We start from the raw sequence: 27,255 nt of genomic DNA on the forward strand, positions 1-27,255 counted from the left end.
ACTGATGTATGGATGAGTGACCCATGGTAAGTAGTGTATCTAGCAGTGTAAATCACCTTGGTGAATAAGGTGTGTGGGCACACCTAGAGTTTGGTGGAGGTCGCTTTGCAGAAAACCGTTTGCTAAATAAAGAAATGTAAATGAATGATGGCTAAATTTGAGAGTACTTGTAGAAAAGACTTTATTATTGCTTTGTGAAGAACGCAGGTCACATCAGCACATACATTGATATCCAGAAAATTTGCTAATAAAGCATAAGGAAAATTAGTTCTTTTTTCATTTGCTTAGTTTATCACAGCTAAAGCCCATAAAATCTTAGTGTCAGCTACGCAACATTACTGCTGTTTGTTATATATTGCTTTGTGGGTTTTCTGTCACTGTTCAGTCTTGTTTAGACTGTTTTTGTTACACATTAGAAAGTAGAGTGAATAACCAGGTATTACTGTATCCAAGAGAGATTATCACTAACAGAAGACATCACAATTGGGTCCTCATTTGGATCTGTGTCCTCACAAGTGATGATGACGGGAAATAATTTCTCACTGAAGGTGTTACCACTGAATGTATAGATATGGGACCTGGTGTTTGTATCATAAAAGGAGACCTTTCCACCCTCGTAATCGAGGAGAACCCCAACCTTATTGGGCTTGTTGGACAGGTTAAGGTTCTTGGGTGCGTTTTCAAGAACTCGGAACACATTCTGCCTGACCTTGATTACTGTCCAGTACTTATTTCTGGGCTTTGGTAGAATCCTCCCCTTTCGAGTGGCAGACTCTCCAATGACCCCCAAGATGTAGCAGGACCGTTCTCCAACCTGCACTTCCCAGTAGCTCTTCCCAGAGGTAAAACCCTTTTTTCCAACAACTCCCAAAGATGTGTCAAATCTGAATGGGTTGCTAGGGACATCCTGTCGTGTTCTTGCAACCCTCACCTCCTTCCCATCTTCTGAGAGGATGAGTTTAGGATGTGCAGTGTCAGGGTCCAGGAAAACGGCAGCTGTGAAAAGAAAAAACCGTGAAATGGGTTTCTTCTCTTTCAGATCTGTCAGTGTGCAATGCTTTGCAAGTGTTCAGACGCTGTAGATGTTTTAAATTGTTTTTGAATTAAAAATGGTTCAGCTGCAGCTTTGTCTGCTTGCTGTATACAACATTGCTGTCATACATTCAAACAGAAAATAGTTAAAGCAGAATGATTTCTCTGCAAATGTCCTAAATGAGACTGAAACAGAAATATGTGGTTGGTCTTTGCATCGGTCCCTGCAGCAATGAAGAAACTGCTTAATTTACTAGAAAATTTGTAATTCAGCATTTGGAAATACTGTTAGGCTCCGGCTCCCCACGACCCCGTATGGACAAGCGGTACAGACAATGTGCGTGTGTGAGTGTGTAATATTGTTCATTCACATGGTCAGTGTTCTTAAACAAATTAAAGTAATTTGCCGATGCGCAGTAAAGGCCAACTTACATTAAAGACCTGAAAACTTCAAGTCTTACAGAAACTGAAGTCTGTTTGTTATCATCCATGTCATATTTTAAGGGAGGTGACAAGGAAGTGTAGTGTAAATCATCAGACTGCTGGACTTCTTTGAACATTTAAAAATGGTTCATATGTTTTCACACGTACGTGTTTTGAATTTGTAGTTCTCCTTCTCCTCAACTTCATTCTGCACCTCTGCAGCAGGGAGAATGACAGTCACACAATGGACAGCCTATCCACTTTAGACACAATTCATCACAACTGCAATGCTAGTCGCACCATTGTATTTGTCCTGCAGGTGTTCATAGTGCTCATTCTTTTCTTTCACCTGCTTCTGCAGATCTAAAAAAGAGAAAATTATAAATTAAAAATTGATTCAGTCACTCATTATCCAAAACTACTTGTCCAGTACTGAGACCAGAGCCTGTCCCTGAAGAAAATTAAAATGAAATTAGAGTAAAAGTTTAAATTATCTGCCATTCATTTAACTTCAGTGGCACATTTCACCGTCATATCTGTTCTTCAGGTCCGAATATTGTTTCTCCTTGTCCTTCACTTGCTTCTGAAGTTCTGGAACAATAAAGAAAATTATCATATGATATTTTTCATTGCTGGTTCAAGAAACAACCAGTCTAATAGCAACAGTAAATCTTACCATTATAGGTAGCCTGTAGCCTGGACAGGTTGTCGTTCTGGCTCTTCATCTGGTTCTGTAGGCCTGAGGAATGTGACCATGTTCAGATACACAGCAAACTTTTCAAGCAACTGGCCATTGAGGAAATTGAAATGGTGCATCTCACCATCATATCTGGACTGCAGTTGGGAGCAGTCCTCATTCTTCTGTGTGAACTGCCTCTGTAACTCTAGGTTTGAGAGCAAACGCTTGAAATATTTGGCTGCGGTCTTTTGTGTGTATAATTCATCCAATGTTAATGTAATTAGAGAGCATAGTCTCACCACTGAGTTTTGCTTGAAGTTGGTTTTTTTCGTCTTCCTGGTCTTTTAGTTGTCGCTGTAGTTTGGAGTTTGAGCCACCATTGTCCTCCAGCTTCCTCAGAAGATCTTTGGAAAGAAACAATGATATAATAATTAAACTCCTGTTTTATAAATGCTATTCTGTTGCATTTTCGGGGATCTGGGAGCCAAAGGCATCACCTTTGTATTTGGAGTGCAGCTGGGAATAAGCTTTCTCCTTTTCTATCAGCTGTGTCTCTAGGCCTGAGAGAGACAGACATGATCTCATTAAAATTACACATTTAACAAATGATGACCAACTGATGCTTGTGTAGCTGGAGAACTAGAGCTCACCATTGTAGCTGCTTTGAAGCCTCGTATGTCTCTCATCCATGTCCTTCAGTTGCTCCTTAAGTTCTGTGACACAGAAATATACAGCGGTTCCCCTACTTACGAACTCTGGAATAACAAATTTTTCGCTCCTACGGACTTTTCCGAGAACCATTTAGTAATTATTTTCTCATCAATAGAGTTAGTGTGCAACTCAAATCGGGTGCCAAAGCTTCACCCCATTCGCCGACAGATTGCAATCTGCTCCCTTAAGTTTGCTGACACTCTGCTCTAGCTCTGATCAGGGTTCATCATTCTGATTTCTTCTTTACGAGTCATAAATACCTAGGTGTTTGCAATCCTGGCCCCTATGAGCTGCTTAGTGGGAGGGTGCGAGAGAGAGAAAGAGAAAAAGAAAGTCCACTGTTCTATTCTTGTCTGAAACACAGAGCTGTCATGTTGCTAATATTTCCATTACACTTAATTATTTACCAGATACTTTTCTCCAAAGCAACTTACAATGGAGCAAACAAAAGTACTTTTCACAACAGAGAAACATTGATACGATACAGACAAGTGATTCTCAGACTTGCTCTACATGAGTAGCTGCATATAGAATAGAATAGAATACAATAGAATAGAATAGAATAGAAGAATAATTGATGAGGAGGCCCTGGAACAGTCCATGTCATATTTGGCTAAGTAATGTTTTGAGTAATCATCCAACTCTCAGTCCCAATTAAGTTCGTAAGGTGGAATAGGATACAGTATACACTGTGTCAGGAATTGTGTATCACTAAACATTAATCTCAATCACAAGCTCATATTAGAAAATTAAAAACATTCTTATATTTTCCTGGTGTTTTCTTCGTTTGCCAAAAAAGGGTACCACTTTGATTGACGTAAAGCACTTTTTTGTGTACAAACCTGACTGGTATCTATGCAAGAAAGTGGTTGGAAGAAAAATCCCTCAAAGGATATTTGGTAAGACAGGAAAAAAAACACATGATCAATCACAAGATGTAATGGATTTAATGGAGAAAAGTATACAAAGAAAATGTCAGCATTTTCATGACTGAGTAGTTAAGAAAACAAGCTTAACGGAAGACAACTCTACTGACAGGGAGTGTGAGGAAGTAAAGAAACTGTCCCTTACCAGCAATGTTGGCGATCATGGTTTGATTATTAGCTGCCTCTTGTACTTGTCTCACTGTTGTCTCCAGGTCTACTATCCGGACCACTAGAAGGACCACAGTGAAAAAAAATACCAGCATCAACACAGCAGAGAGTCACCTGTGGTTCCAAATTCCACCCACTTCAGACCACTTTTTCAGTTCAGGATGTACAAAGACATGTTACATGTGCCCAAAAATACCTGACCATACACTTGCCATTATTACTATCACATATGCTATTAGAACGCTGGCCTAATGCAATTATTAAAGGCAGATTTTCAGGTCAAATTGGTTCAATTAAAAGTTTCAGTTTTTACTGACAAAAATACTGTATACTGATGCAGCTGTGAAAGAGAAGTGCATGCACATGCAAGTGGAGTCTGCTGCCAGTGCCTTGAAAGTCCTGTCTTATCATGCCGATTCTAGTTAAATCACCCACGCATTTTGGTATTTTCATTGTCCTTCTGTTTCAGCTTGTCCACAGTCTCCGCCAGCTCCTTGTTCTTGGCATCCAGCTTCTTCTGCAGTTCAATATTTGCTTTATCTAAGTAGCATAACAACAGATATGGGAATAAAATGAATGTCATTTCTATACACAAGTTCTGGCAAGGGGGCAGTCAATATTTTTACTCAGCACCTACTGTATTTACTATTGACTAAATTTTAAAGTTCTTCTTAGCACTCTTTTAAATTTCATCTTGAGTAAGCTACATTGAAGTTGTTTTCATTATCATTCCTCTATATAGCTTGTATACGGTGGAACAAAATGTCGTTTCTCTGGAGACCATGATGCAACACAGAACGGGAGTACAAGACAATAAATGCACAGGGCAAAACAAAAAAAAAGAGAGCTGTATTGGAGGCAGTTTGTAGTGTATTCTCAGCATTTATCTAAAAATAGTCTTTTGACAGATGAATACTTGGTGATACTCACCAGATTTGTTGTCTGGTGTGCTTTCAGACTGCTTCAGTAGCTCTTTGATTATATTTTGCAAAGCAAATATCTTCAGAACTGAAACCAAGAAGGACAAAAATTGTTGGGTCCACTGAATATTGCGACATGTTTTGTTGGGCTATTTCACTGTTGTTGGTGCATGCGCTGGAGGTCTAAGAGGATCCAAGGGTCTTCACCATTAATGCCTTCAAACATGTGCTGCACTGCAGCATATAGATTTATATAGACTTCTGTGATGCTGTTAATGACAAGTGATGGCTTTGTGGGTGGAGATGCTTCTCACTTATTATTCAGCAAAATCACATCCCAGTCAACATGTACTAAAGGTAGAATTATATAAAGGACTCTTATAATAGTGACATGTAATAGTGATGAGATGTATTCATTGTTGATGCCTAACTAATGACTCAGACCATTAACCATCATTAACCACCTGCTTTGGGGGTCATTACCAGCAAACAATCCATAAACTTGCCTAGTTTGGTGTCGTCCTCAGGTTTGTCTTCCATTTGGTTGACCTTCTGTTCAAGTTGGTCTAGCAGATCTTCGAAACACAAAGAATTCAAGACACAAGCGGAAGCAGCTTTTTGAGCATTTAGAATGTTTCAGCAAATGATTATAAATCAGATTAAACTCCAATAACTAGGTGACATGGTACACTTGGACATTATTCAAGGAAAAATTCAGTCATGATATATGACAGAAATGTTTCACCAAACAGCCGGCTTGTTCCGTTGGTGCCCCCTTTCTCCAGGTCCCATATGATACCCTGCAGTTCCAGGATCTGCATAACTACAAAGGACAAGGGGAATCACATTACCATTGTTTATTATGCAAAAAATCTGTTTCCAGAGGAAAATGATGTCAAAGTCATGAAAATATTAAAAAAAGGTATTTTTATGCATGACGATAATAACACCAAAATATACAGAAAGTGTAATATACATGAGTGAGGAAGAGAGTAAAAAGCATTTTTTGTATCAGCATACTTAACTTTCCCGTAAATTACTTGGTATATACAGTGCATTTTGAAAGTTGTATTGCTGTCAAACCAAAGGTGTACATTCAGCAATCTTGTCTTGTGTTTTGGGTCAGGCATTTGTCTAGTGTTTTACCAGGTTGTACACTCACCCAGCTTAGAGTTTAAGTCAGTCTTCACCTCCAGTTGCTTGTTTTTGTCCTTCAGTTCTTTAGCCTTTTGTCTGAGTAGCTCCTGTAATTCTGTGAAAATCATAAAAATCCACTCACTAGCCAGCATGGAACGTCTCTACAACATTGTGCTGTACATTAATTTCTGTAGTTATTTAGCCAAAAAAATGTAATTCAGTTCTAAAGCCATCACACAGAAGTTCAAAACTTCCTACCTTTGACCTTGGTTGCAGATCCAGTCTGCAATGTTTTTACTTGACTCTGCAATGTATAAATCTGCAGAACTGAAAGAACCACACAAAACATGGAAAAGGTGAACACTGTGTGACTTTGTATGAATAACAGAGCATATTTTATTAGCAGATATAACACCGTTTATTGCATCCAATCCTCAATGACAATATCAGTTAAATCATTGAATAGAGTAAATAGACTATTAAATAGACTGCTAAATCAAAGCAACCGAATAAAAAATGTAACGGGAACAGAAAACCAGCACACACAGGGAGTCATGGGGACTGAGGACTGCTGATTCGGTGAGTGGGTTTGTTGGTACAATGAGACTGAAACCTGTCGTTGCCCTTGTTATAAATACTATTAACCTGAAACACATCTTTGGATCGTGACATGAAACTAGAGCACCTGGAAGAAACCCATGTGAACACTGGAAAAACATATAACCTCCACGCAGGCTGAGCTGGATATGAGCCAACATCCGACCGGAGAGCCCAGACACTTGCAAGACACCAGAGCTGCCCTGTGTACCATGGTGCTACCCCTTTCAGCCATATACATAGAAATTTTCTCCAAGATGTTGATGCTGTAGTGACGCTCTGCTTTATAAACTATGAACACTAATAACGTGCCAAAAGCACCATAATTTTTAACGTATTATTTTTATTATTATTATTATTATTATTATTTAGCTGATGCCTTTTTTCAAATGTGACATAACCAAACACTAAGTCACTTTTGGCAAAGACGTCAATTAAATTATTTTCATTATAATCATTTTGGCAGTTATCTGTTGAATTTTTTATATCTCTTTGCCAGTATCATGACAACCTTAATATCTGATAACCAAATTTAAGTGAAATACTTTTAAACACACCCATTTACCCTGAACACCATAGTAAACAATCTTTTTACTCACCAAGTTTACTGTTGTCATCGGACTTCTCTTTGAGTTGATTAATTGCACCCTGGAGTTCATTCTTTAGCACTATATTATTGTGGCAAAAATTAAGACAAAACATTTAACAAACTGTTGAGTTGCCATGCATCTCACTTCTAAATTTGATCAGGACAAGCAGTTGCTGAAAAGGGACAGATGAATGTTCGCATGTTTGAAAATTTGTAACTCAAACGTCTGTAACATGAGGACCCAGTGTGACTAGATATGATCAAACTGGGGTGAACATCGCTGGAGCCAAAAGTGAAAAAAGGCTGATGAATCCTTACATTTTGGTGCAGAAATGCAACGTCAGACAAAGGCTTTCAAACTCAGGTGGCACAGTTTGAGTTACAGTGCAAAAATGACTCACAGCAAAGAGGCCCTCATGATTCAAGAGCAGTAGACATTTCATTTCAGAGAGGAGACAATTCTGACTTCTACTAATAACTGGCTGTCATTAAACCATATAAATCAATAACTTACTGATGTAAAACAGGACCTATAAATGCTAATAATACATGTGAGCAAGCAGTTTTGAAAAAGGGCTAGAAAATAAGAAACAGGAAGTCAGTGTTGCTCACCTGCAATCTGTGCAGAGGTCTGATCATTATTCGCCGCTGACAAAAGGTCCTTCAATTCATTCACCTCTTTCACTGAACAGAGTAAAGGACAAGTACTGAACCACTGTATGTGACAATCCAGGTGGACACACCCCAGCGTGAACTTACTGGTATCGTGTTTATTTATTTATTTTTTTACCTAGGCTGCACCAATCTGCCAGGTTGAAGTACTCACCTAGTTTAGAACTGGCACTCATCTTCTTGTCCAGCTGATCACGTGTATCCTGCAGTTCCCTCTGAGTTGCTGTCCACAAAAAAGAGGTTGCAAGAAGTCCCACAACTGATTCCTGGACTGAAGGCTTTTTACAGTTTCTCAATAGCACGCATATGACACGACTCACCACCGCAGCTTTTTTTTAGTTCCCTGTATTGCTCGTCCTTGTCTTCCAGTGCCTTCTGCAACTCTGGGGTACAAACATATGCCAAGAATTGGTAGATGTCCATATCCTCCGTGTAAGTCAGGAACACACAGCTCTGGTCCTCAGAGACCTCAGGAGAGGTTGCTTTTAAGTTCACATTCATCTCTTAAATGCTATGGCAAAGGGAATATAATCCGTGGCAAAGGTTCCAAATTGGAAATGAGCAAATCAAGACAAGGAGAAGATTAGAATGAGAGGAATGTGTTATATTTTCTGGCAAGAACACGATGCATTAAATGAAGCAATGAAGATGTGCAGCGACTGAAGGCAAGGATTTGCACGCGGCACATTGCATACGCAAGCAGATTGCATCTCAACAGAAGATAGCCGGAAGAAAGGTGCCATGAAATCATTTACTCTTCAGGTTGCATTTTCAGAACAGCTTAGATGTAGCAAAATGGAAGATGAAAGAAAGTTGATCTTCACCAGCATTCCGGGCAATTGAGCTGTGGTCCACAGCTTCTTTCTCCAGGGTTTTCACTGTTTTATGCAGACCAACTATTTCAGTAACTGTAAGGACCAATGGAAAAAAACACAGATGTGGACACAGCATAGTGGGATTGGTGGTCCACTTTCCCACCAAGACTGGGCCACTGTTACACCGTAGAATATACAGTTTTTGCTCTTAAACTTGACCTTACAGAGAGAAGCCCTTTCCTCTGCCTCTTATAGCAAAGGCCACATGCTTGTATAAAGTCGAAAATGTGAAAAAATTATGAGATTTTGGCCACCAGTTGCCAGTGAACTTTAAGACTTCAAGACATACTAGATACACATCACACATACTATGTGGAATGAAAAAAATACACATATGACTTCTTTAGTCTGCTCTTAACTGGCTCCCCATTACAGCCAGGATCCAGTTTAAGACCTTCATCTTAACTTAGAGGTGCCTATGGCTCAGCTCTTCATGGCATCTAGTATGTGATCGCCCCCTGCTTTCCTTGGCATAACTTCCAATCCTTGCTACCTTTCTTCTCTTGGCTTCTGTTTTTAAAGAGACACACACGAAAAGAGAGCTTGTTCTGTGCTCTTGCTGCCAAGATGTAGAATGGGCTTCCACTCAACATCAGATGTGCTACTAGTCTTCTCACTCTCCACTGCCTTCTGACTGCTCATGTCTTCACAAGCTATCTTAGAACTGTCTGAACATTCACCCCGTTAGGGATCATTCTCATAGTATCTCACCATGTTCTAAACCCTCATGTCTTAGTAATATCTTGACTCTAAGTTATTTCCTTGTTTATCCCTTCTTTTTGTTAAACGAGTCCAGTTCCGGTTCCCCGCGACCCCGTATGGGACAAGCGGTTCAGAAAATGTGTGTGTGTGTGTGTGTGTGTGTGTGTGAGTCCAGTTCCAGGTTGAATTCAAGTTAAACTAACACAATATTTCATTTTGGACTGTCATCTGATGGTTGTCTTCTGACTTTGTAAGTACAAGACAAAAGCAACAGATAAATGAAAAAAAAAAAACAATGATGAAAATATTACAGATTATAACTAATATTACACAGTTTAGGTAAAATATGTTTTTAGTACCAATATACTTCAGATTATTGCCATTGTGCCACTCAGAAGTCAAGATTTCCAATGCTATAAAAATCTGGGATGGGAACCACTCACGCATTTTGGAATTCTCATTGTTCCTGCTTTGAAGCTCCTTCACAGTCTCTTCCAGTTCCTTGTTCTTGGCCTGTAGTTTCTTCTCAAGTTCTGTTATATACAAAAGAAAGCACATTCTTGTTGGTGCAGCAGAGAATGTTGTCATATACTGTCTTTTTTCAGTGCTCAGCTGCATATGGCCAAATACAGATTGGTTATAAGGTATGGTGATTGTTAATCATTGTTATGGAACACCTTGTGGATTTCACATCTGTTCATTTCATACTTCCTGCCATCTTCCCTGCATTTGAAGAACATAAGCCTCTGTAGGAGTATGATTTATGATTCGTAGTGTATATATATTTTAAGTCACATATAATCGGTAAGAGTGAATTTGCACAGAAGCAAAGAGATAACAAATGATTGATAAAATTTACCGGCAATGACAGCTGGGGATGTCTGTTGCGAGGACTCCTTCATAGTTTCTCTGATTATAGTCTCTAGCGCAAAGATCTTCAGGACTGAAACCATAAAGAGATGAAAGGGATCACTTTTTGGCAGATTTCCACCTTTCCATGAGGTGTTCTGATATTCCTCCCTTCGGGATGTCGCACTCGTGGGCTGCTTTGTGAACGTGACTACAGCATCCAACCAGTGACTGGAGTCAAAAAGCAGCTCATCTCTCTCTTCATTTCTCCTTTTCTCATTGTTTAGCAAACTCACCCAGTTTAGAGTCATCATCAGATGTGTCATCCATTTGGTTGATCTTGCCCTCCAGTTGTTTTAACAATTCTTGAAGACACAAATTTAAATTCATGTCACTGTCTGCATAATAAAATCACTCATCATACAAAGTTAACAAATGAGATCAACATATGAATATATCTCTACGGGCTCTTTTTCAGTACCTAAACTTAATTACATTTCTTTTTTTTTCATTCCCCCACCAAACATCACAAAAGGGTTTTTAATTAATTAACAAATATTTTAAAATCTATATAACATTAAAAATTAGATATTTTTCATTCCACATAGAAAAAATTTTCCATGCATTTTTAAACACTTTTCTCCTCAAGATTCTACCTAGAGAGTCAAGCGTCCACAACCACTAACAGCCTATGGAAATCAATGGAAATTAAATGCCTTAAGAGGTTTACACTGGGAATAACTTGACCCAGTGAGGAAAGGTGCTCTGTACTGGAGGGGCAGAACCTGCGCTGCTGATGCCCAGGAGCTGTTTATCCAAGCCCACCTGCACAAACCACATCCTGCTATCGCTCATCCCATACATAGCAGTTCTTGGTCAAAGCAAACTTTCAAACCTGGCATGTCAGTGCAAACATTGAGATAAATTCCCCAAATTAAAATGTCCCTCCTTGAGCAGAAATGATTTGCTTATGAAAACAACGGCACTGCTCAAATGCCAGGTGTAAGTGAATGACACCAAACAGCCCATGCTCAGCTGGGGGCACATGGACCTAATGAAACACTCAGGAGATCCTCAACAGTACTTTCCTTTTGAAAACATGTGCAGGTATCACAGAAATGTGTAATGCTCACCCGAGAGCTGGGCTGTTCCACCGGTGCCCCCTTTCTCCAAGTCCCATATGATACCCTGCAGTTCCAGGATCTGTTGAGCTGCAGAGGGCAAAGGTTAAACTAAGCCAAGCATCCATCTCCAACCCACCAAACAGCTTTGCATAAAAAAAGTCCATCCTTATGATCCTTATGGTCCTCCAGCTGAGAGGAGTAGACAGATGTTTATTTCAAAGTTTTACGTATTTACATTCATACTCCATGAAACTGGTGATCAGGCGTATATGTGTAGCGAGTACTTCACAGGATTCAATTGTGAAGCTACACACACATAAATATTTTGTGTGAAGGGCTCTGGCTGCAGCACGGGGAAGTTCTGCCTCTATTTTCTCCAGACTGAAGACCCTAAATTCAAAGTGAATGCAGGAATAGGACGTAGAGGGGTGTGATGACAGGACAACATCGTTTCGGTGTTTCATGGGATTGCCAAACTCACTGAGTTTCGAGTTTAAATCGGTCTTCACTTCCAGTTGCTTGGTCTTCAAGCTCAGTTGCTTCGTTTTCTCTTGCAGTAACCGTTGTAATTCTGTAAGAAACGTCTGCATCAGATGAAAGGAACCAAGTATATTTTAATATAATACTTTAAGCCGGAAATTCCTTGCCTACTTTGAACTATAACTAAGCCGTATGTCCTGCACGTTTAGGTTATTGATGAAGAGTGTTGCATCTGTCATTGTTGAAGAATATCCTCCATTGGCAGAGGGCAGAAAAGTGTATAATATCATCCAATACTTTTTGGACTCTGCAAGAAGAGGCCACTTTCAAAGCAAAACAGCACATAGCTTAACTCTGTCTTTTTCCACTCGGAGACTAGAGTTTTCACACAAATGGTAATGGTTAATGGTAATTCATTTGGGAAAAGAGCATTATGCACCGGTCCGGTTATTTCTACCTTTGATATCAGCTGAAGATCCAGACTTGATGTTATTTATCTGAGTCCGCAGTGTTAGTATCTCCAGGACTGGAATAAAGAAAACATAGAAAAGGTGAATATTGGGAAAGAGACATAATGAAGACACAAAATTTAATTAAATAACTAGACAATCCCTGCATGACACTTTTGGCTTAATATTGGGGGAACTTTGCTCATTATGTCAGCCATTTTTATGCCAGTTTGTTGGAAATATTAACCAAGAGCTGTGTAACCATATGTAGGTACTCCTGCCATTGCACCAAATGAAAATACTAAAGTAAATAACAGGATATTGATAAAAACCTTCAAAATCATTCAAAATACCAAAATATCACCAAAGCTTCCTTGGTATTGCTAAAAATGACCTCTTTACTTACACAGTTTGCTGTTGTCATTGTCCTTCTGTTCTAGTTCCTGAATCTTCCGCTCAAGTTCGTTTTGAAGTGCTGTATTGTGCAGAAGAAACAAATAAAACAGATAATTTTTCTTGATTTTTTCTACATTTTTTCTTGCCTTATGTCTGTGTTAAAGCGTTCTGTGTCACTGCGTGAGAAGAGCGCTCTATAAAAAATAAAATAATAATAATAATCATCAAGACGACTCCATGTCAATATATCCACTTCAGTGCCCATAATTATTGCAAAACTGAGGGCCCATAGTCAGTTGATGTGGGATGTGTGGGGTGGGCTGCTTAAGCGATACAGTTTTTCAGTCTGACCATTGCTCATTGTAAGCACCTTATAATGAAAATAAAGTTTTTAAAATTGACGACAAAAGGAGCCCAGAGTCAATCATGCCTATTGCCTACAGTGTAGACTGAGTTTTTAAAAAATGACCAACATAAAACTAGTACTGAATGAATATCTCTGTCTACATTCAAGAAGGGTCCGCAAACTCACTTCGCCCACGATCTCTCAAGCTCATGTATGATGTAAATGTTCATGCACCATAACTTTATCATCATGGCCAGAGAAGCCTTTACACAGCCACTACTCCTGTATTGTATGTACATGTTTGTGTACCTTTTTTATTAAAAAAAAAAAAATTGTAGGAAGGTGATCAGGATTCGTCTATTCTGAGTTTTGTGCACCTACTCGTGCGATGAACATCCGTGCATAAAGTGGAAAGAAACAAACTAGGTTTACTTAAGAATCACATGTCCGCAACTATGTCTCCCTTTCTCCTAATGTAATGCATACATTGTATTTTAGCTAAGATGTATGTCGCTTTGGAGAAAAGCATCTGCTAAATGAATAAATGTAAATCTGAGGCTCATACATGTTGAACATTCAGGTTCTGTTTTTTGCAGTCAGGAGTGACTGTGATAAACTCCTAACACCGATAAGTCAAAATGGATTCATGGAAAGGTCTCTAAATGACATGACGAGGTGCTCAGGTTGTTCCACAGACCTTATTCGGAGGGGAAAATAATCACTTGTACGCAGAAAAGAAGTAGTTTGGATGGTGTCAGTGCACATGGACAGGAGCAGTTTGGAAAGGCAGCTGGTGTGAAATAAGAGGGAAAAACCGCAGTGCCACTCACTTGCAATCTTGACAGAACCCTGCTGTAAGACCTCAGTCTCTACTGCTACTAGCCGGTTCTTCAGCCGATTTACCTCTAATTCTGTACACAGAAGAGGAAAACCAAAAGCACCATTCAGGTTCCACTGAACAGAATAAAAAGGGAAAGTATGAGACAATGTAAACAGGCTGTGCCCGCACTGATGTGTATCATCACTTTACGACTGGGGTTTCTCAAGGACTCTATCACTCTGACGGTCGAATGCTCACCCAGCTCAACATTGGTACTGGTCACGTTTTTCAGCTCATTAGTTGATTCTTCCAGAAGCTTCTGAACTTCTGCAATGCAAAGACACATCACAAAACTCCAGCAGTTCAGTTTTGCGTTTCTGTGTTTGCTTTCTCTTTTTAATTGCATAAGCATCTCATCGGCAGCAAGTGGCGCCGTGGTTCCAGCTTCTGCCTTCTGCTCAAAGGACCTGGGTTTGAATGCCACCTCCTGCTGTAGTAACACTGAGCAAGGATCTTTTGTCTAAATACTGTAGCAAAAATGACTTAGCTGTATAAAGGGGTAAATAATTGCAAGTGACTTTGGAGAAAACCCTCAGCCAACCAAATAAATAACTGAATATCTCACCATTGTAGCTGGCCAGCAGATTCTTATATTTCACATTCATTTCCTCCAGCTGTCTTTTCATTTCTGTGGTACAAACAATTGCCAAGAACTTGAGAAATGTCCCTCTTACCCATGTACTGTACAACAAAGAAACAGTGTAGTGGTAAGAGGTGCTGCCTTTGAACCCAAAGGTTGTACGTTTAAGTCTCACCTCTAGCTGCAATACACATTGAGCAAGGTACTTACCCTAAAATTACTACAGTATAAATTACCCTGCTGTATCAATAGTTGTATGTAGCCTAACACTGTAAGTCGCTTTTGAGGAAATTAGTGGCAGAAATTAAGTAAGCAATTAAAAAAGGCTGAAAGAGAGAGCACTAAGTGAAACAATGAAGATATGAAGTGACAGAAGTGTGAAAAATAGTTGCACGCAGTATCAGTGAACAGCAAACGAAACAGTAAAAAGTGGTTTAAGAGGAAAAATAATCAATGTTTCATAAATACAGATAGGCAAAATTACATTTTACAAGGTGGCAAAGCATCTAGTAGATGGATGTGCAATAGGTGAAAATTAAAAGCACAACTTAAAGTACAATATATAGAATAAAATGTTAGACAGGAATATGAGCACAGGAGCTGATCGTTACCTGCAAAGTGGCCCAGTATACTCTGGTTGGAGATGTTTCTCTGGAGGTTCCCCAGGTTTTCCTGCATTTCAACAATTTTTACCACTACAACGACCAGGGGAAAAAGGGAGTGAGAGGTGAGCACGTGCAGTGCAGTCAGCGCACAGCTTTTGTCATCATGAGGCTGTTTCAATGGCACTTTCACACTACTGCAGCATGAAGTGCATCTCTTTATCAAAATCATTGTTTGATTATTTGTTATTAATAGGCAGTAGGTGGCTGGTAGTGCTTTGGTCCCTTTGTAATAGTAGGATGTGATTTAAAACCCTGCCAAGACCAAGGTACTTACCCTGAATTCTACAGCTGTACAAATGTGTAAAGAACTGCAACTGCATTTATTCATTTATCTGACGCTTTTCTCTAAAGCAGCTCACAGTGTTAAGCTACTTACAGTCATTTACCCATTTATACAGCCGGCTAATTTTACTGGAGCAATTTAGGGTAAGTACCTTGCTTCATTGTACAACGCAACGTTCATGCATGTTAATTTTTTCTAGAAGAAAGCATATTACTGCGTAATAGATTGTGTGGTATCGTTTCAAAAAATCAAATCACTCACAAATTTTGGAATTGTCGTTCTTGTTTCTTTCAAGTTCCTTCATGGCATCCTCCAGCTCCTTGTTCTTTTTCTTCAGTTGCTCCTGAAGCTCTGTTACCATAAATTGTCACAAATTTCACTTGGGTAGGTCAAGAACTTCAGTTGTAGAAGAGAGAGTACAGAACTGAGTGCCTGAGGGTCATTGCCGTGAACTACTAGTATCAGTGTTACTCGATATTTGTGGTGCACACCATGGTCTCGGCTCTTATTGAGCACTTTGAGGATTTTCAGTCAAGTATTACTGAAGCCCTTGTGGATTTTACATTCATTAATTTTATAGTGCTGATTACTCCTGAAAGGAAGCACTTTATCCATTGACAAAAGATTTTCTATGAAGGTAGAGCAATGATGGAAGATGGACTATGGACTGTGGACGATGGACAATTGATATTTACCAGCGAACACACTGGGGGATGTTTCTGTCATAGACTGCCTTGTTATTTCTCTTATCACACTCTCCAGTGCAAATATCTTCAGAACTGAAATGAACAGAAGGACACCAACCAATGATATGCGTTTTTAAAACTTTTGAACGATGTCATGGTGTGAATTGTGTAACTGTTTGACATCACCTGTTTCACAGCACCTTGTTATTTCAACTTGTCACATCGTCATTAGTCCTAAACTACTCCTGTCCCAAACTTTTTTGGAATATGCTGCAAACTTCAATTTCAGAAGAAACGTATATCTTCAAAAAACAACGTAGCTGATTGGGTAAAACATGAAATAGCTCGTCTTTATGCTGTTTTTGTTTGAATACAAATCTCAGTAAATTTACAAATCACTCCTTTTTGTTATTATTTGTATTTTCCATACTGTCCCAGCTTTTGGAATTGGGGTTGTAAGATCTTTATATATGATGTGGTTTAAAAAAATGCTAAAAAGGATTGGAAATAGCAATTACCTTACAGTACTAAAACTCACCCAGTTTAGTGTTGTCACCCTCTCCCACTTCCACTTCTTCAACCTTGTTTTCCAGCTGCTTTAGCAAAGCTTCATGACACACAAAACGTCAGTTATCGAACTCCAACAACATGGAGACAAATCAAACGTGCGGAATGTCCACAAACAGTGTTTCAGGGCATGAACTAATAACTTTCAAAGCTACACTGGTTAACAGAAAAATATTTAACAGTTTAAAAAATGTTCAAAAGTTCAAGGCATAACCTTATTTTAATATACATTATGTTAAAATACATAGAAAAATGTAGCAGTATTAGGCCTCTCACAGGTATATTTCATTTTACAGCTTAAACCCATTCATTTTATTTCTTTTTTACAGTTTTCTTCCTATAGGCCTACATGTCACTCCACATTTTGTTGTGTTGTACAGAGCTCAGACTGACAATACAATGGGTTTGCAGAGTTTTACCCTCGGCCGATTTGTCTCTGTAGCTGATATTCGCATGTAGATGTTTGTAGAAATCATACGTGACGCTTGCTTCCCCAGGAGCACTTAGGAACGCTGACACTCATGTCAACATGGAGAGGGGTTCTTATGACTTACTCACCAAACAGTCGGGTTGTTCCATTGGTGCCCCCTCTCTCCAGGTCCCATATGATACCCTGCAGTTCCAGGATCTGCTGAACTACGAGGGACAAAGACGAGCCTGATCAGACACACTAAACCACCTCGTGTGAAGGCTCTGTCTTATGTGAAAGGCAGAGCTGTACACCCTTACCCCCAAATGTTACTGCAATATAATAGCGGCTGTTTCTGATAAATCAAGTTCTCATAGATTTATTTGCCTAAATTGCATTAATTTTCCATTAATTATAGCACGCGTTTCTTTTCCTTGTTAAATTGGACCATGGTCGCCATATAAATGTGAGTAAAATATATGAATATGCCATGAGAAGCAAACACATATATAATACACTTGTACTGTATATTGTATTATATGAATTTATAATGCATAAGCAAAGCAAAGCTAGAATGTCAAAGCATTTCTTGCTAAAGAACTTTTCTGTTTTGTGTCATTTTTGGTGTTGTTTTAAGTCATTAAGAGACTATTTTTACAGCTTACAGTTAAAGGACAGTTGCAAACAAAATTTAGACACAATCATCCGGTTTCAGCATTTCTGCACAAGTATATAACTAATGGGGTGGCTGCTATCATAGCGGTTAGGGCTCCTGCCTTTGGACTTAAAAGTCATAGGTTCAGTTCCCACCTCTGTCTGTAGTACCCTTGTGCAAGGTATGTACCCTGTATTGTTCCTGTAGAAGTTACCCAGCTGGGTAAATAATTGTAAAGGGTCACTCTTCAGTATATCAATAAATGTAACTCACCCAGCTCAGAGTTCAAATTGGTCTTTTTTTCCAGTTGCTTGGTCTTAATCATTAGCTGTTCAGTCTTTTCTTTCAGTTTCTGTTCTAAATCTGTGAGACAAATTACCGTTAGTTAGAAGGACCAAGTTACACAAATGACCCAGAATTTAACAGCTTTCTTTGCACTCCAAGTTGACTTTATCCATAAAACCAGTGGTACTTTTATTCCCAGAATAATGTGTACTGTAATGTTCACTTTACACTTTACTAATGTGCTTTATATTCTTGAATGTGTTCATGTATATTCATTTTACATTTGTGGACTTTTGAAACGCAAACAAACACTTTAACAACAGAAAAAAGTTCACCTTGAACATCACAACAGTGTGGGGATGTAAAAATGACAGCTGCAGTTAATAGAGAAAACCTTAATCTTTCGTTCAGTGTGTGTTGATTGAAAGCTAGTACAGAAGGACGATGAATTCCTACCCTTGATCTTGTCTGAAGATCCAGATTTTATGTGGTTTATTTCACTTTGCAGTGAAAGTATCTGCATAACTGAAACAATACAGAGTATAGAAAAGGTGAATATTGCATCACCTAATAAAGCAACAGAGCTGAAAGGCACCATTTATTATTATTATTATTATTATTATTATTATTATTATTAGTGGTAGTATTATTATTATAATAAAAATAGCCTCTCTACTCACCCATTTTACTGTTGTCATTGGCTGTCTCTTTCATAGAATTAATCGCTTTCTGCACTTCATTCTGCAGCCCTGCATTCAACAGAGAAAAATCCAGCAAAATACATTTTTTAAAATTATATACTGAGTTTCAGTAAAAAAATTCAAGAGCAGAAAGCTGGAAAGCAACATTTGCAAGCTCTTATTCTCAAAGTTGTCAAGCTGGTTGTTTCAGTAAAGGTCAGTAAAAGTAAAATTACTGCAGAAACCATTCTGGTGCAGCAAGAGCTTCTTTTTTCACAATCAGCTACAGCCCTTACAGTAGAATTGACTGATAATTATGAGAATGTTAAAATAGGTTTGTGGGTTAGAATAGAATGGACTCCAGTGAGCGCTCAGGTCACTCCACTATGTAATGAATCAGTTGCGAACTGTGTTCATGATGAGTGGGGAAACAAACAACATACCGAGTTGGGGGTGGGGGTGGGGGGATGCGGCAATAGGATGAGAAACAGATGTCACAGTAGGACTCACCAGCGACTTCGGCAGCTCGTCTTTCCTCCGCCTCTTTCTCAACATCCGCCATGAGTTTCTTTAGTCGATTTATCTCAGAGGCTGTAAAAAATAAAGCAAAACCAAAAAATTAACATTGCTTTCATTTTCATCTCGACCAATGTACCCCCCCCTTGCGGCAGTGATTCCAGGATAGGCTCTTGACCCTGACTAGGGCAAGTAGTTGATGGATGGATGGGTGGATGGATGGATGGATGGATAGATGGATGGATAGATGGATGGATGGGAATTCATTTAGTTAAATAATTTCATTTACTTTAATTTACTTATATTAAACGGCGGCTCTACTGACCCAGTCTGGAATTTTCATTGTTCTTGTTTTGCAGGTCAGCTGTTGTCTTCCCTAGTTGCTTCTGAATCGCTATAAGGCAAAAACATATTTTCAGGAGTGTCACTGTTCTTTCGTAAGAGAAATCCTAGTTAATAAAGAACATGCATGTGATATGTCTCACCATTGTGGCTGGCCTGTAGTTCAAAGAACCCTTTATCCATACTTTGTAGTTTATTTTGTAACTCTGTGGGAAAGATATTTGCCAACAATGTGAGAAATTGCCATTTCATACATGTAAACAAAACTCAGCACAAAATAAGATGCTTCTTTCAAATGTCATGCAGTCAGTGGCAAAGAGTCAAAAGGCAAAAAAGCTTTAGGAGACAAAATATGGGTAAAGAATATAATTTGTTATTTGAAATCATCTGACCGAACTCGAGTAAAAAAAATCAATAATAATGCTTTTTATATATTTAATTTTAAATCTAAATGAGTAGATTGACTGCTGTATGTAGGACAAAGACAGGAAATTGTTCCTCACCAGTCACCTGGCTCATCAGGGACTTGCTGGTGTCCTGTTTCTGCAGGTTCTCCACGGTTCGCGTCAGATTGACTATTTGAAGAACTACGAGGTCAACGATAAAATAGCTTGAACACAACTTACAGGAAATGGCAGTCGCATCAGACCAGTGTTTTACTGTACTGTACGGGTTGTGTGTCCATAAAACAACTTGAATGACTGTAGAGTAAAATCCCTTTTCAACTGTCATTATTAGTAGAGCGTTTTGTTTTACACCTTTGGCCCATTAGAACTACTATACTGCCATTTAAAAATACATTCCAGTCCATCTCCACATCACACACACACAATGCTTGTCCCATATGGGGTTGCGGGGAGCCGGAGCCTAACCCGGCAACACAGGGCATAAGGCTGGGGGTGGGGGGGCACACCCAGGACAGGACACCAGTCCGCCGCAAGGTACCCCAGGCAGGACTCGAACCTCAGACCCACCAGAGAGCAGGACCCGGTCAAACCCACTGCACCACTGCACCACCGCACCCCCCTCACAGCCCCTCTTAAACAATTTAAAAATAAAGTTACCCCTTAAAGCAGACATAATATCACTGCCCTTTATCCTGGAGTGTTTTTAGTTTTGTAGTTTGTTACTGTAAATCTGCTATCATTGTCTAGTTTGTGTTACTAGTATTTTAGCATTGTATTAGTACTACTAGTATTGTAGCCATAGCAGTAGCATTAGTAACTGTACATATAGTATTTTTGTAGTATAGTACTACTACTAACATTGTGTAGCAGTAGTAGTAATAGTATACTGTATGTTGTCCTCTGTGTTCACACCGTGGTTCAGGAGAAACGCTATTTCACTCCTATGTACAGTACTGTGCAAAAGTTTTAGGGACTTGGGGAAAAAAGCTGTAAAGTGAGAATGCTTCCAAAAATAATGCTCTTAATTAATAAACTTCCTACAAAGCTTAGTATCCATCCATCACCAACAACCACTTGTCCCGAGCGGGGTTGCGGCAGGCTTGGCCGAGTCCCGCTCTCTGGCGGGTCTGGGGGTCGAGTCCCGCTTGGGGTGCCTTGCAACGGACTGGCGTCCAGTCCTGGGTGTGTCCCCTCCCCCTCCAGCCTTGCGCCCTGTGTTGCCAAGTTAGGCTCCGGTTCGCCACGACCCCGCATGGGAAAGGCGGTTTCAGACAATGTGTGTGTGTGTACTTTGTACTTTAACGACATACAAAACCCTTACAGTAATACTGTAAGTTTTTGCAGAAAGGTTGGAAATCTAAAATATGCTCTTTCCTATTGACACTAATGCAGAAGACATTAAATAATTATCTAAAACAAATATTTTTGTGAAACATCTAAGTGCCTAAGGCTTTTGCACACTACTGTATGTCCTAAACATATTGTAGGAATATAAATAAAGTTGACTTTGGCTTTTGAATTTGATAATACAATTAAAGTTCATTTTTCACAGATGAAAAAATATTGTGATGTCATGTACAGTTTTAAGCCACTCACGCAGATTGGAATTGTCATTTTTCCTGTTTTCAAGCTCTTTCAGGGTCTCTTCAAGCTCCTTGTTCTTCTTGTCCAGTTTCTGCTGAATTTCTATAATACCACAAATGACCTCAATCTTTATGCATGTTGGTCCAGCAAGGTACATTGTAGAAGGACAGACACACAACTGGGCGAAATGTTGCTGCCTTAAACCATTTTTATTAATATCGTACAAGTTATTGGCACAGGGTGCAGCACACTACAAGGATTTTGTTCTGATTGATTTTTGATCCATAGTATTTCTCATGTCTTGTTCATTTCCATCTGAAGAATGAAGTCTCCTCAAAATGTAGCAGTACTCACCAGCGATGAGGTCTGGGATCGTCTCGTTGACAAGCTTCAACTGTAGCTCTCGGATCCTACTCTCCAGTGAAAATATCTTCAGAACTGAAAAGAAAAAGAATATCTTGTTGCTGTGACACATAACCCTGTAAAGTAAGTCTCCACTCGTGCCCTGCTCTCTGTTCTCAGTGCCAGGAACCACCGGACTGACTCACCCAGTTTAGAGTCATCATCCGGTGCGTCTTCAAGTTGGTTAATCTTCTCCTCCAGTTGCTTCAGCAACTCTGAAAGTCAACAAAATACACTTTATCAACATTCTTATGTAGTCTACAACTTATCTATCTAAACAACCTCATTCATTGCTAAACTAGAGAGAGTGTGTTCCACTGATGTATGGATGAGTGACCCGGTGTAAATAGCGTATCTAGCAGTGTAAGACACCTTGGTGAATAAGGTGTGTGGGGTCATAACACTATATAGAGTTCATTGGAAGTTGCTCTGGAAAAAAGTATCTCTAAATAAATAAAATGTAAATGTAAAATATATTTTCCCAAGTAGTGAAACGTACAATAAGTGTCTACTGTTATATTGTCATATCGCCTTGTGTCTATTGTCATATTGTTCTTGGAAATGTGTGTCGCTTTGGAGAAAAGCATCTTAATAAGTGTAGATGTAAATGTAAACATACTGTACATGATTAATGACAAAATATACGATACTCACCAGCCATTTGCATTTTGCTCAAAGTAGTTTTGTCGGAGTAGCCTTTCTGTAGCTCCCAAATGCTATTCTGTAGGTCCAGGATCTGTTGGACTACATGGGACAAAGGTCAAGCTATGGATGAACTGAGGTCAACCTAAAGCTGTTCTGTCCTGTAGTCCCACTGAGAAAGAGTCTAGTGAGACAAAGACCTGGATCTATGTATGATCCATGTATGTTTACATGAGAGGAGTGAACATACATGTGTTTTATTAATCAAAACACAACGTACATTGTTGCTAGCGTGAATGTGCACACAGATGTAACGTGTGACTGTAAAGATATGCACACATTTGTATTACCAAAGCCAACCTGGGCGATTATTCAGTGTCATTGACTTTTACATGAAATCCTTTGTACAAAAGTGATATATTCACGGATATGAGGCAGTAAACAATATTACTGTACGCATTTAGAGCAGAAGCTGGACTGTCAACAATGACCACAGATGAAATATATCTGGGGGACTTTGTAGGGCTTTCTGAACTAACCCAGTCTATAGTTTAAACCAGTCTTCACTTCAAGCTGCCTCTTCTTGATCCTCAACTGCTCAGCTGTCCGTTGCAGCTGATCCTGCAAATCTGTAAAACACACATCAGCCATGTAAATTCCAACGCAGCTTTGAGGCATTTTAAAAAGGCAAAAACAGGTCAGCGTCACTGTCTGTGCTTCATACCATGACCTGTGAAAAGCATTTGTATGTATGTATGTATGTATTTATTAACCACATTAAGATTCCTTGCTGTAATACATGCCATGTTGGAAAATGGTTGTGTTCGTGAAACAAAGGGTCATCATTTCTGATTTCATCTAGAAAATGTGCACAGAGCACTGAGGATGTGTGTGGAACTTATTAAGTGTATGCAGGTGCAAGATGCTCAAGGCTCCGTACCACTGATCTGGGCTGAAGATCCAGACTCCAGTTCTTTCATTTGTTTTTGCAGTGTAAGTATCTGCAGATCTGAAGCAACCAAAGAAAACATTGAACTTGTGCATGTTACGTGACTGCAACACAGTACTTTGCTTTTTAATTTACCACATCTTACGCAAGCAGTGCAGACACTTTACTCACATAGTTTACTGTTGTCATTGGACTTCTCTTTCAGCTCAGTAATCTTGTTCTGCAGTTCAGTTTGAAGTACTATGTGTAGAAAATATGACGGCGAAATGTTTTAGAAGTTATTGAGTTTTTATAGAACCGTTTTGTCATCTCAGTGCACATAATTCACAGATGTACCTGCAAAAACATGTGAGGAAGGTTCTTTACCTTCATTTACCCTGTTTGAATCGGACAAGTTTCTCTTGTTAATGAAAACTTTTGTTTTCAACTACGCTGTCTGCTTTTGTCCACCCTGCGTGGCCACCTTCGCCACACAACCTCCCAAAATGACCTCGGAACTCTACAGAATGCGTTTTCGGGCTCTTTGCAAAAGCAGAAGCTGGGACTTCATAAAAAGTGAAAAATGACAAACTGCTCTCGGCTCAAAAGCGTTTTGTCATTTGTCTGCATATATGTATTTGTCAATATAGACGTGAATGAGGGCTCTACTGCCACAATGCAAAAGACAAAATCAATGACTCTACATACCAATAACTTGGGCAGAGGCTCTGTCTGTAGCCCATTTCTGCAGCTCTAATATGAGGTTTTGCAGATTATCGACTCTTGCAGCTAAAGGACAGAAGGAAATGTTACTACTGTACAGGACTACACAAACTGGGGCAGCATGCACTTCTCCAGCCAGGACTGGCGTCGGCGGTCCCAGGACCCAGAAGGCTGCGCTACCCACCCAGGTCGGCGTTGACGGCATTCTTTCTTTCCAGTTGAAGTATGGTCTCCTGCAGCTGCTTTTTTAACACTGTAAGACACACACACATCGGGCTCCACTTACTGGGCTTTGCTGATATTTTAACAAAAAATGGATGCCCATCGTGAGGGTCATCAACGCAAAAAAAAAAATCTATCATCGAAGCTAACAGTAATTATATCTCTGAGGTCTGAGGACTCACCTCATGAAGCATTCCGGGAACACGCAACTCTCGTAAAGCGGGGAAGACTCTTTACACTAACTGTTTTTCAATGTGTTCAGTTACTGGAAATGTGCCTAATTTGCTCATTCTCTGCAGCCTCTGCTTAGATTTTTCAGTAATACACAGTAGAGTAGGGTGAGTAGAGGGGCATGGTGGTGCGCTGGGTTTGACTAGTGTCCGCTGTGTGGTAGGTCTGGGGTTCGAGCCCTGCTTGGGGTGTCTTGCGACAGACTGGTGTCCTGTCCAGGGTGTGTCCCTTCCCCCTGTGATGTTGGGTAAGGCTCTTGCTCGGGACAAGCAGTTGTTAATGTTGGTTGGTCCTACCACTAACTGGTCACACATCATTTCAAAGAGGTGGGATACCAACCAGCGGAACCTGTGATCTCTGAAGCTGCAATTTACAGATGTTTACTTGGTTCTGTAGTATGTGGGAGGTGCTGGAAAGGCTTCAGAGCAGTGTGGATTTGGCGGGGGAGCTGCAGGCCAGTATTACCCAAGGTTGCACCAAATATATTTCTGGGACCGTTAAGCAAGGGGTTGAATCTACAGCTTCCACTTGTATGTGTATTAGCTACACACAAGCTGTTGCTGTGTTTACTCCAAAGTGACAATATTAAAACCTTTATAAGCCTTTATACAGCCGCTACTCCGACATTGTATGTGATTTTTTTGTGTATCTTATTATAAAAAAAATTGTAGGAGGTGATCAGGATTCATCTATCCTGCGTTTTATGCACCTGCTCGAGCGACGAGCATCGGTGCATCAAGTGGAAAGGAACAAACGAGATTTACTTAAGAATCACACGTCTGCAGCTATGTCTCTTTCTCTTAATGAGATGCACAAATTGTATTTTCGCTGAGATGTACGTCGCTTTGGACAAAAGCGTCTGCTAAGTGAAGAAATGTAAATGTGAATGTAAAACAGCTACATTTCCTGAAAGTAAATCTTTACTTGCACGAGAAGACACTCATTTTTAAAATAGGTCTCCATTACTGAAGTGCGATTTGAGCGGAGGAGGTTTCATGTGACAGAGTTGACCTGAGGAACGATTCGTTTCTCGAATAAAACTAAATGTTTGTGACCCGTGTGTGGGTGCAGCGGGGAAATGGGGAGAGACGTTCACCATTTCTGACCATTTGGATGTCCTCCGCCCTCTCTCTGGGCCTTCTGCAACTCGGCCTGTAACAAGGCCACCCTCAGAGCTGAGCCAAAGAGAAAAATGATGAACTCAGGATGGACCACAATTTGAATGACCGAAAAAAATTCCATGAAAACGTCACCAGTGGAATTGTGCCTTTTCCATGGACATGGACAAGGACAGGTCAGCTGTGTTCTTAAACTTCATGGCGAACAAACTCACCCAGTTCAGAGTTAACGTTGGTCTTTTCATCCAGTTCATTGATCTTCTGGTCCAGTTTCTTCTGCACCTCTGAGAGAAAATAGACCCACATTGCAACTGACAGTTCAAAGTACAGCTTAATTAGTGTTTGTTTATCATTTTATTTTTTAATCAATGTTTTTCAATAAAGGGGGGTGCGATGGCACAGCGGGTTTGGCTGGGTCCTGCTCTCTGGTGGGTCTGGGGTTCGAGTCCTGCTTGGGGTGCCTTGCAATGGACTGGCGTCCCGTCCTGAGTGTGTCCCCTCCCCCTCTAGCCTTACGCCCTGTGTTGCCAGGTTAGGCTCTGGTTTGCTGCAACCCCGCTTGGGATGAGCAGTTTCAGCCAGTGTGTTTTACAATAGCACAGTTTTTTCACAGTAACTTTTACTTGTCACATTTACAGAGATTGTGTAATGTGTATTGTGTGTTTAGCTTGTGTAATTAATGTTAAATACCTTACTCACGGGTACTGCAGCTATACTATGAAGTGCAGTGTGACTTATCTATGCTATCTGCTATCCCTGACATGGCAAATTCATATGTATAAACAGTATCATTTGAAAAAAGCACTGAAAATGTCATAAAGTCCAGATTATAATGTGACCCCGAAATTACTTTTGTTGTTATGATCTTGCGGTGGCGCAGTGGGTTGGACCACAGGCTTGCTCTCTAGGGGGTCTGGGGTTTGAGTCCTGCTTGGGGTGCCTTGCGATGGACTGGTGTCCTGCCCTGGCTATGTCCCCTCCCCCTCTGGCCTTATGCCCTGTGTTACCGGGTAGGCTCCGGTTCCCCGCGACCCCGTTTGGGACAAGTGGTTCAGAAAGTGTGTGTGTGTGTGTTATGATCTTATCGATGATATATTTTTAAAGTATGATCTGAGATGTGTTTACCTTGGCAGTTTTCCACAAACGTCTGAATGTAAATAAAGACAAAAACGTGTTAACATCCCATAAAACAGTCTAGAAGGTCCTAATGTGTATAAAACAAGATAAAATATTATCTAAATTTTATAGTAACATACAGTGGCCACAAAAACCCTATGCATGCTAATAAGATTTACATTTATTCATTTAGCAGATGCTTTTCTCCAAAGCGACATTCATCTCAGAGAAAATACAATGTGTAAACTTTAATAAAAAT

At 39.8% G+C, this 27,255-nt stretch overlaps 1 protein-coding gene across 1 annotated transcript in view; it reads right to left on the bottom strand.

Moving 5' to 3' along the window:
• Positions 1-164: 164 nt before the first annotated feature.
• LOC108937852 (putative leucine-rich repeat-containing protein DDB_G0290503) overlaps positions 165-27,255 on the bottom strand; it is a 29,478-nt gene continuing 2,387 nt past the window's right edge. The window contains exons 4-58 of the mRNA XM_018758030.2: positions 27,006-27,027; positions 26,096-26,164; positions 25,869-25,937; positions 24,494-24,562; positions 24,295-24,375; positions 23,779-23,847; positions 23,599-23,667; positions 23,198-23,287; positions 22,671-22,760; positions 22,163-22,231; positions 21,969-22,052; positions 21,627-21,716; positions 20,127-20,210; positions 19,767-19,829; positions 19,607-19,675; positions 19,276-19,356; positions 18,766-18,834; positions 18,542-18,610; positions 18,074-18,163; positions 17,295-17,372; positions 16,708-16,776; positions 16,179-16,262; positions 15,745-15,834; positions 15,147-15,230; positions 14,521-14,583; positions 14,154-14,222; positions 13,906-13,986; positions 12,740-12,808; positions 12,342-12,410; positions 11,886-11,975; positions 11,414-11,491; positions 10,577-10,645; positions 10,291-10,374; positions 9,875-9,964; positions 8,679-8,762; positions 8,175-8,237; positions 8,009-8,077; positions 7,795-7,866; positions 7,193-7,261; positions 6,255-6,323; positions 6,022-6,111; positions 5,605-5,682; positions 5,366-5,434; positions 4,870-4,947; positions 4,375-4,479; positions 3,917-4,000; positions 2,785-2,847; positions 2,632-2,694; positions 2,434-2,538; positions 2,277-2,339; positions 2,132-2,194; positions 1,984-2,046; positions 1,756-1,818; positions 1,624-1,671; positions 165-996 (exon numbers count right to left, since the gene is read on the bottom strand). Of these exons, the coding sequence (XP_018613546.1) occupies positions 440-996; positions 1,624-1,671; positions 1,756-1,818; positions 1,984-2,046; positions 2,132-2,194; positions 2,277-2,339; positions 2,434-2,538; positions 2,632-2,694; positions 2,785-2,847; positions 3,917-4,000; positions 4,375-4,479; positions 4,870-4,947; positions 5,366-5,434; positions 5,605-5,682; positions 6,022-6,111; positions 6,255-6,323; positions 7,193-7,261; positions 7,795-7,866; positions 8,009-8,077; positions 8,175-8,237; positions 8,679-8,762; positions 9,875-9,964; positions 10,291-10,374; positions 10,577-10,645; positions 11,414-11,491; positions 11,886-11,975; positions 12,342-12,410; positions 12,740-12,808; positions 13,906-13,986; positions 14,154-14,222; positions 14,521-14,583; positions 15,147-15,230; positions 15,745-15,834; positions 16,179-16,262; positions 16,708-16,776; positions 17,295-17,372; positions 18,074-18,163; positions 18,542-18,610; positions 18,766-18,834; positions 19,276-19,356; positions 19,607-19,675; positions 19,767-19,829; positions 20,127-20,210; positions 21,627-21,716; positions 21,969-22,052; positions 22,163-22,231; positions 22,671-22,760; positions 23,198-23,287; positions 23,599-23,667; positions 23,779-23,847; positions 24,295-24,375; positions 24,494-24,562; positions 25,869-25,937; positions 26,096-26,164; positions 27,006-27,027 (4,581 nt within the window). The 3' untranslated portion in view covers positions 165-439. The remainder of the gene's footprint in view (positions 997-1,623; positions 1,672-1,755; positions 1,819-1,983; positions 2,047-2,131; positions 2,195-2,276; positions 2,340-2,433; positions 2,539-2,631; positions 2,695-2,784; positions 2,848-3,916; positions 4,001-4,374; positions 4,480-4,869; positions 4,948-5,365; positions 5,435-5,604; positions 5,683-6,021; positions 6,112-6,254; positions 6,324-7,192; positions 7,262-7,794; positions 7,867-8,008; positions 8,078-8,174; positions 8,238-8,678; positions 8,763-9,874; positions 9,965-10,290; positions 10,375-10,576; positions 10,646-11,413; positions 11,492-11,885; positions 11,976-12,341; positions 12,411-12,739; positions 12,809-13,905; positions 13,987-14,153; positions 14,223-14,520; positions 14,584-15,146; positions 15,231-15,744; positions 15,835-16,178; positions 16,263-16,707; positions 16,777-17,294; positions 17,373-18,073; positions 18,164-18,541; positions 18,611-18,765; positions 18,835-19,275; positions 19,357-19,606; positions 19,676-19,766; positions 19,830-20,126; positions 20,211-21,626; positions 21,717-21,968; positions 22,053-22,162; positions 22,232-22,670; positions 22,761-23,197; positions 23,288-23,598; positions 23,668-23,778; positions 23,848-24,294; positions 24,376-24,493; positions 24,563-25,868; positions 25,938-26,095; positions 26,165-27,005; positions 27,028-27,255) is intronic.

The sequence above is a fragment of the Scleropages formosus genome, chromosome 1 (genome assembly GCF_900964775.1).
Source record: "Scleropages formosus chromosome 1, fSclFor1.1, whole genome shotgun sequence".
NCBI lineage: Eukaryota > Metazoa > Chordata > Actinopteri > Osteoglossiformes > Osteoglossidae > Scleropages > Scleropages formosus.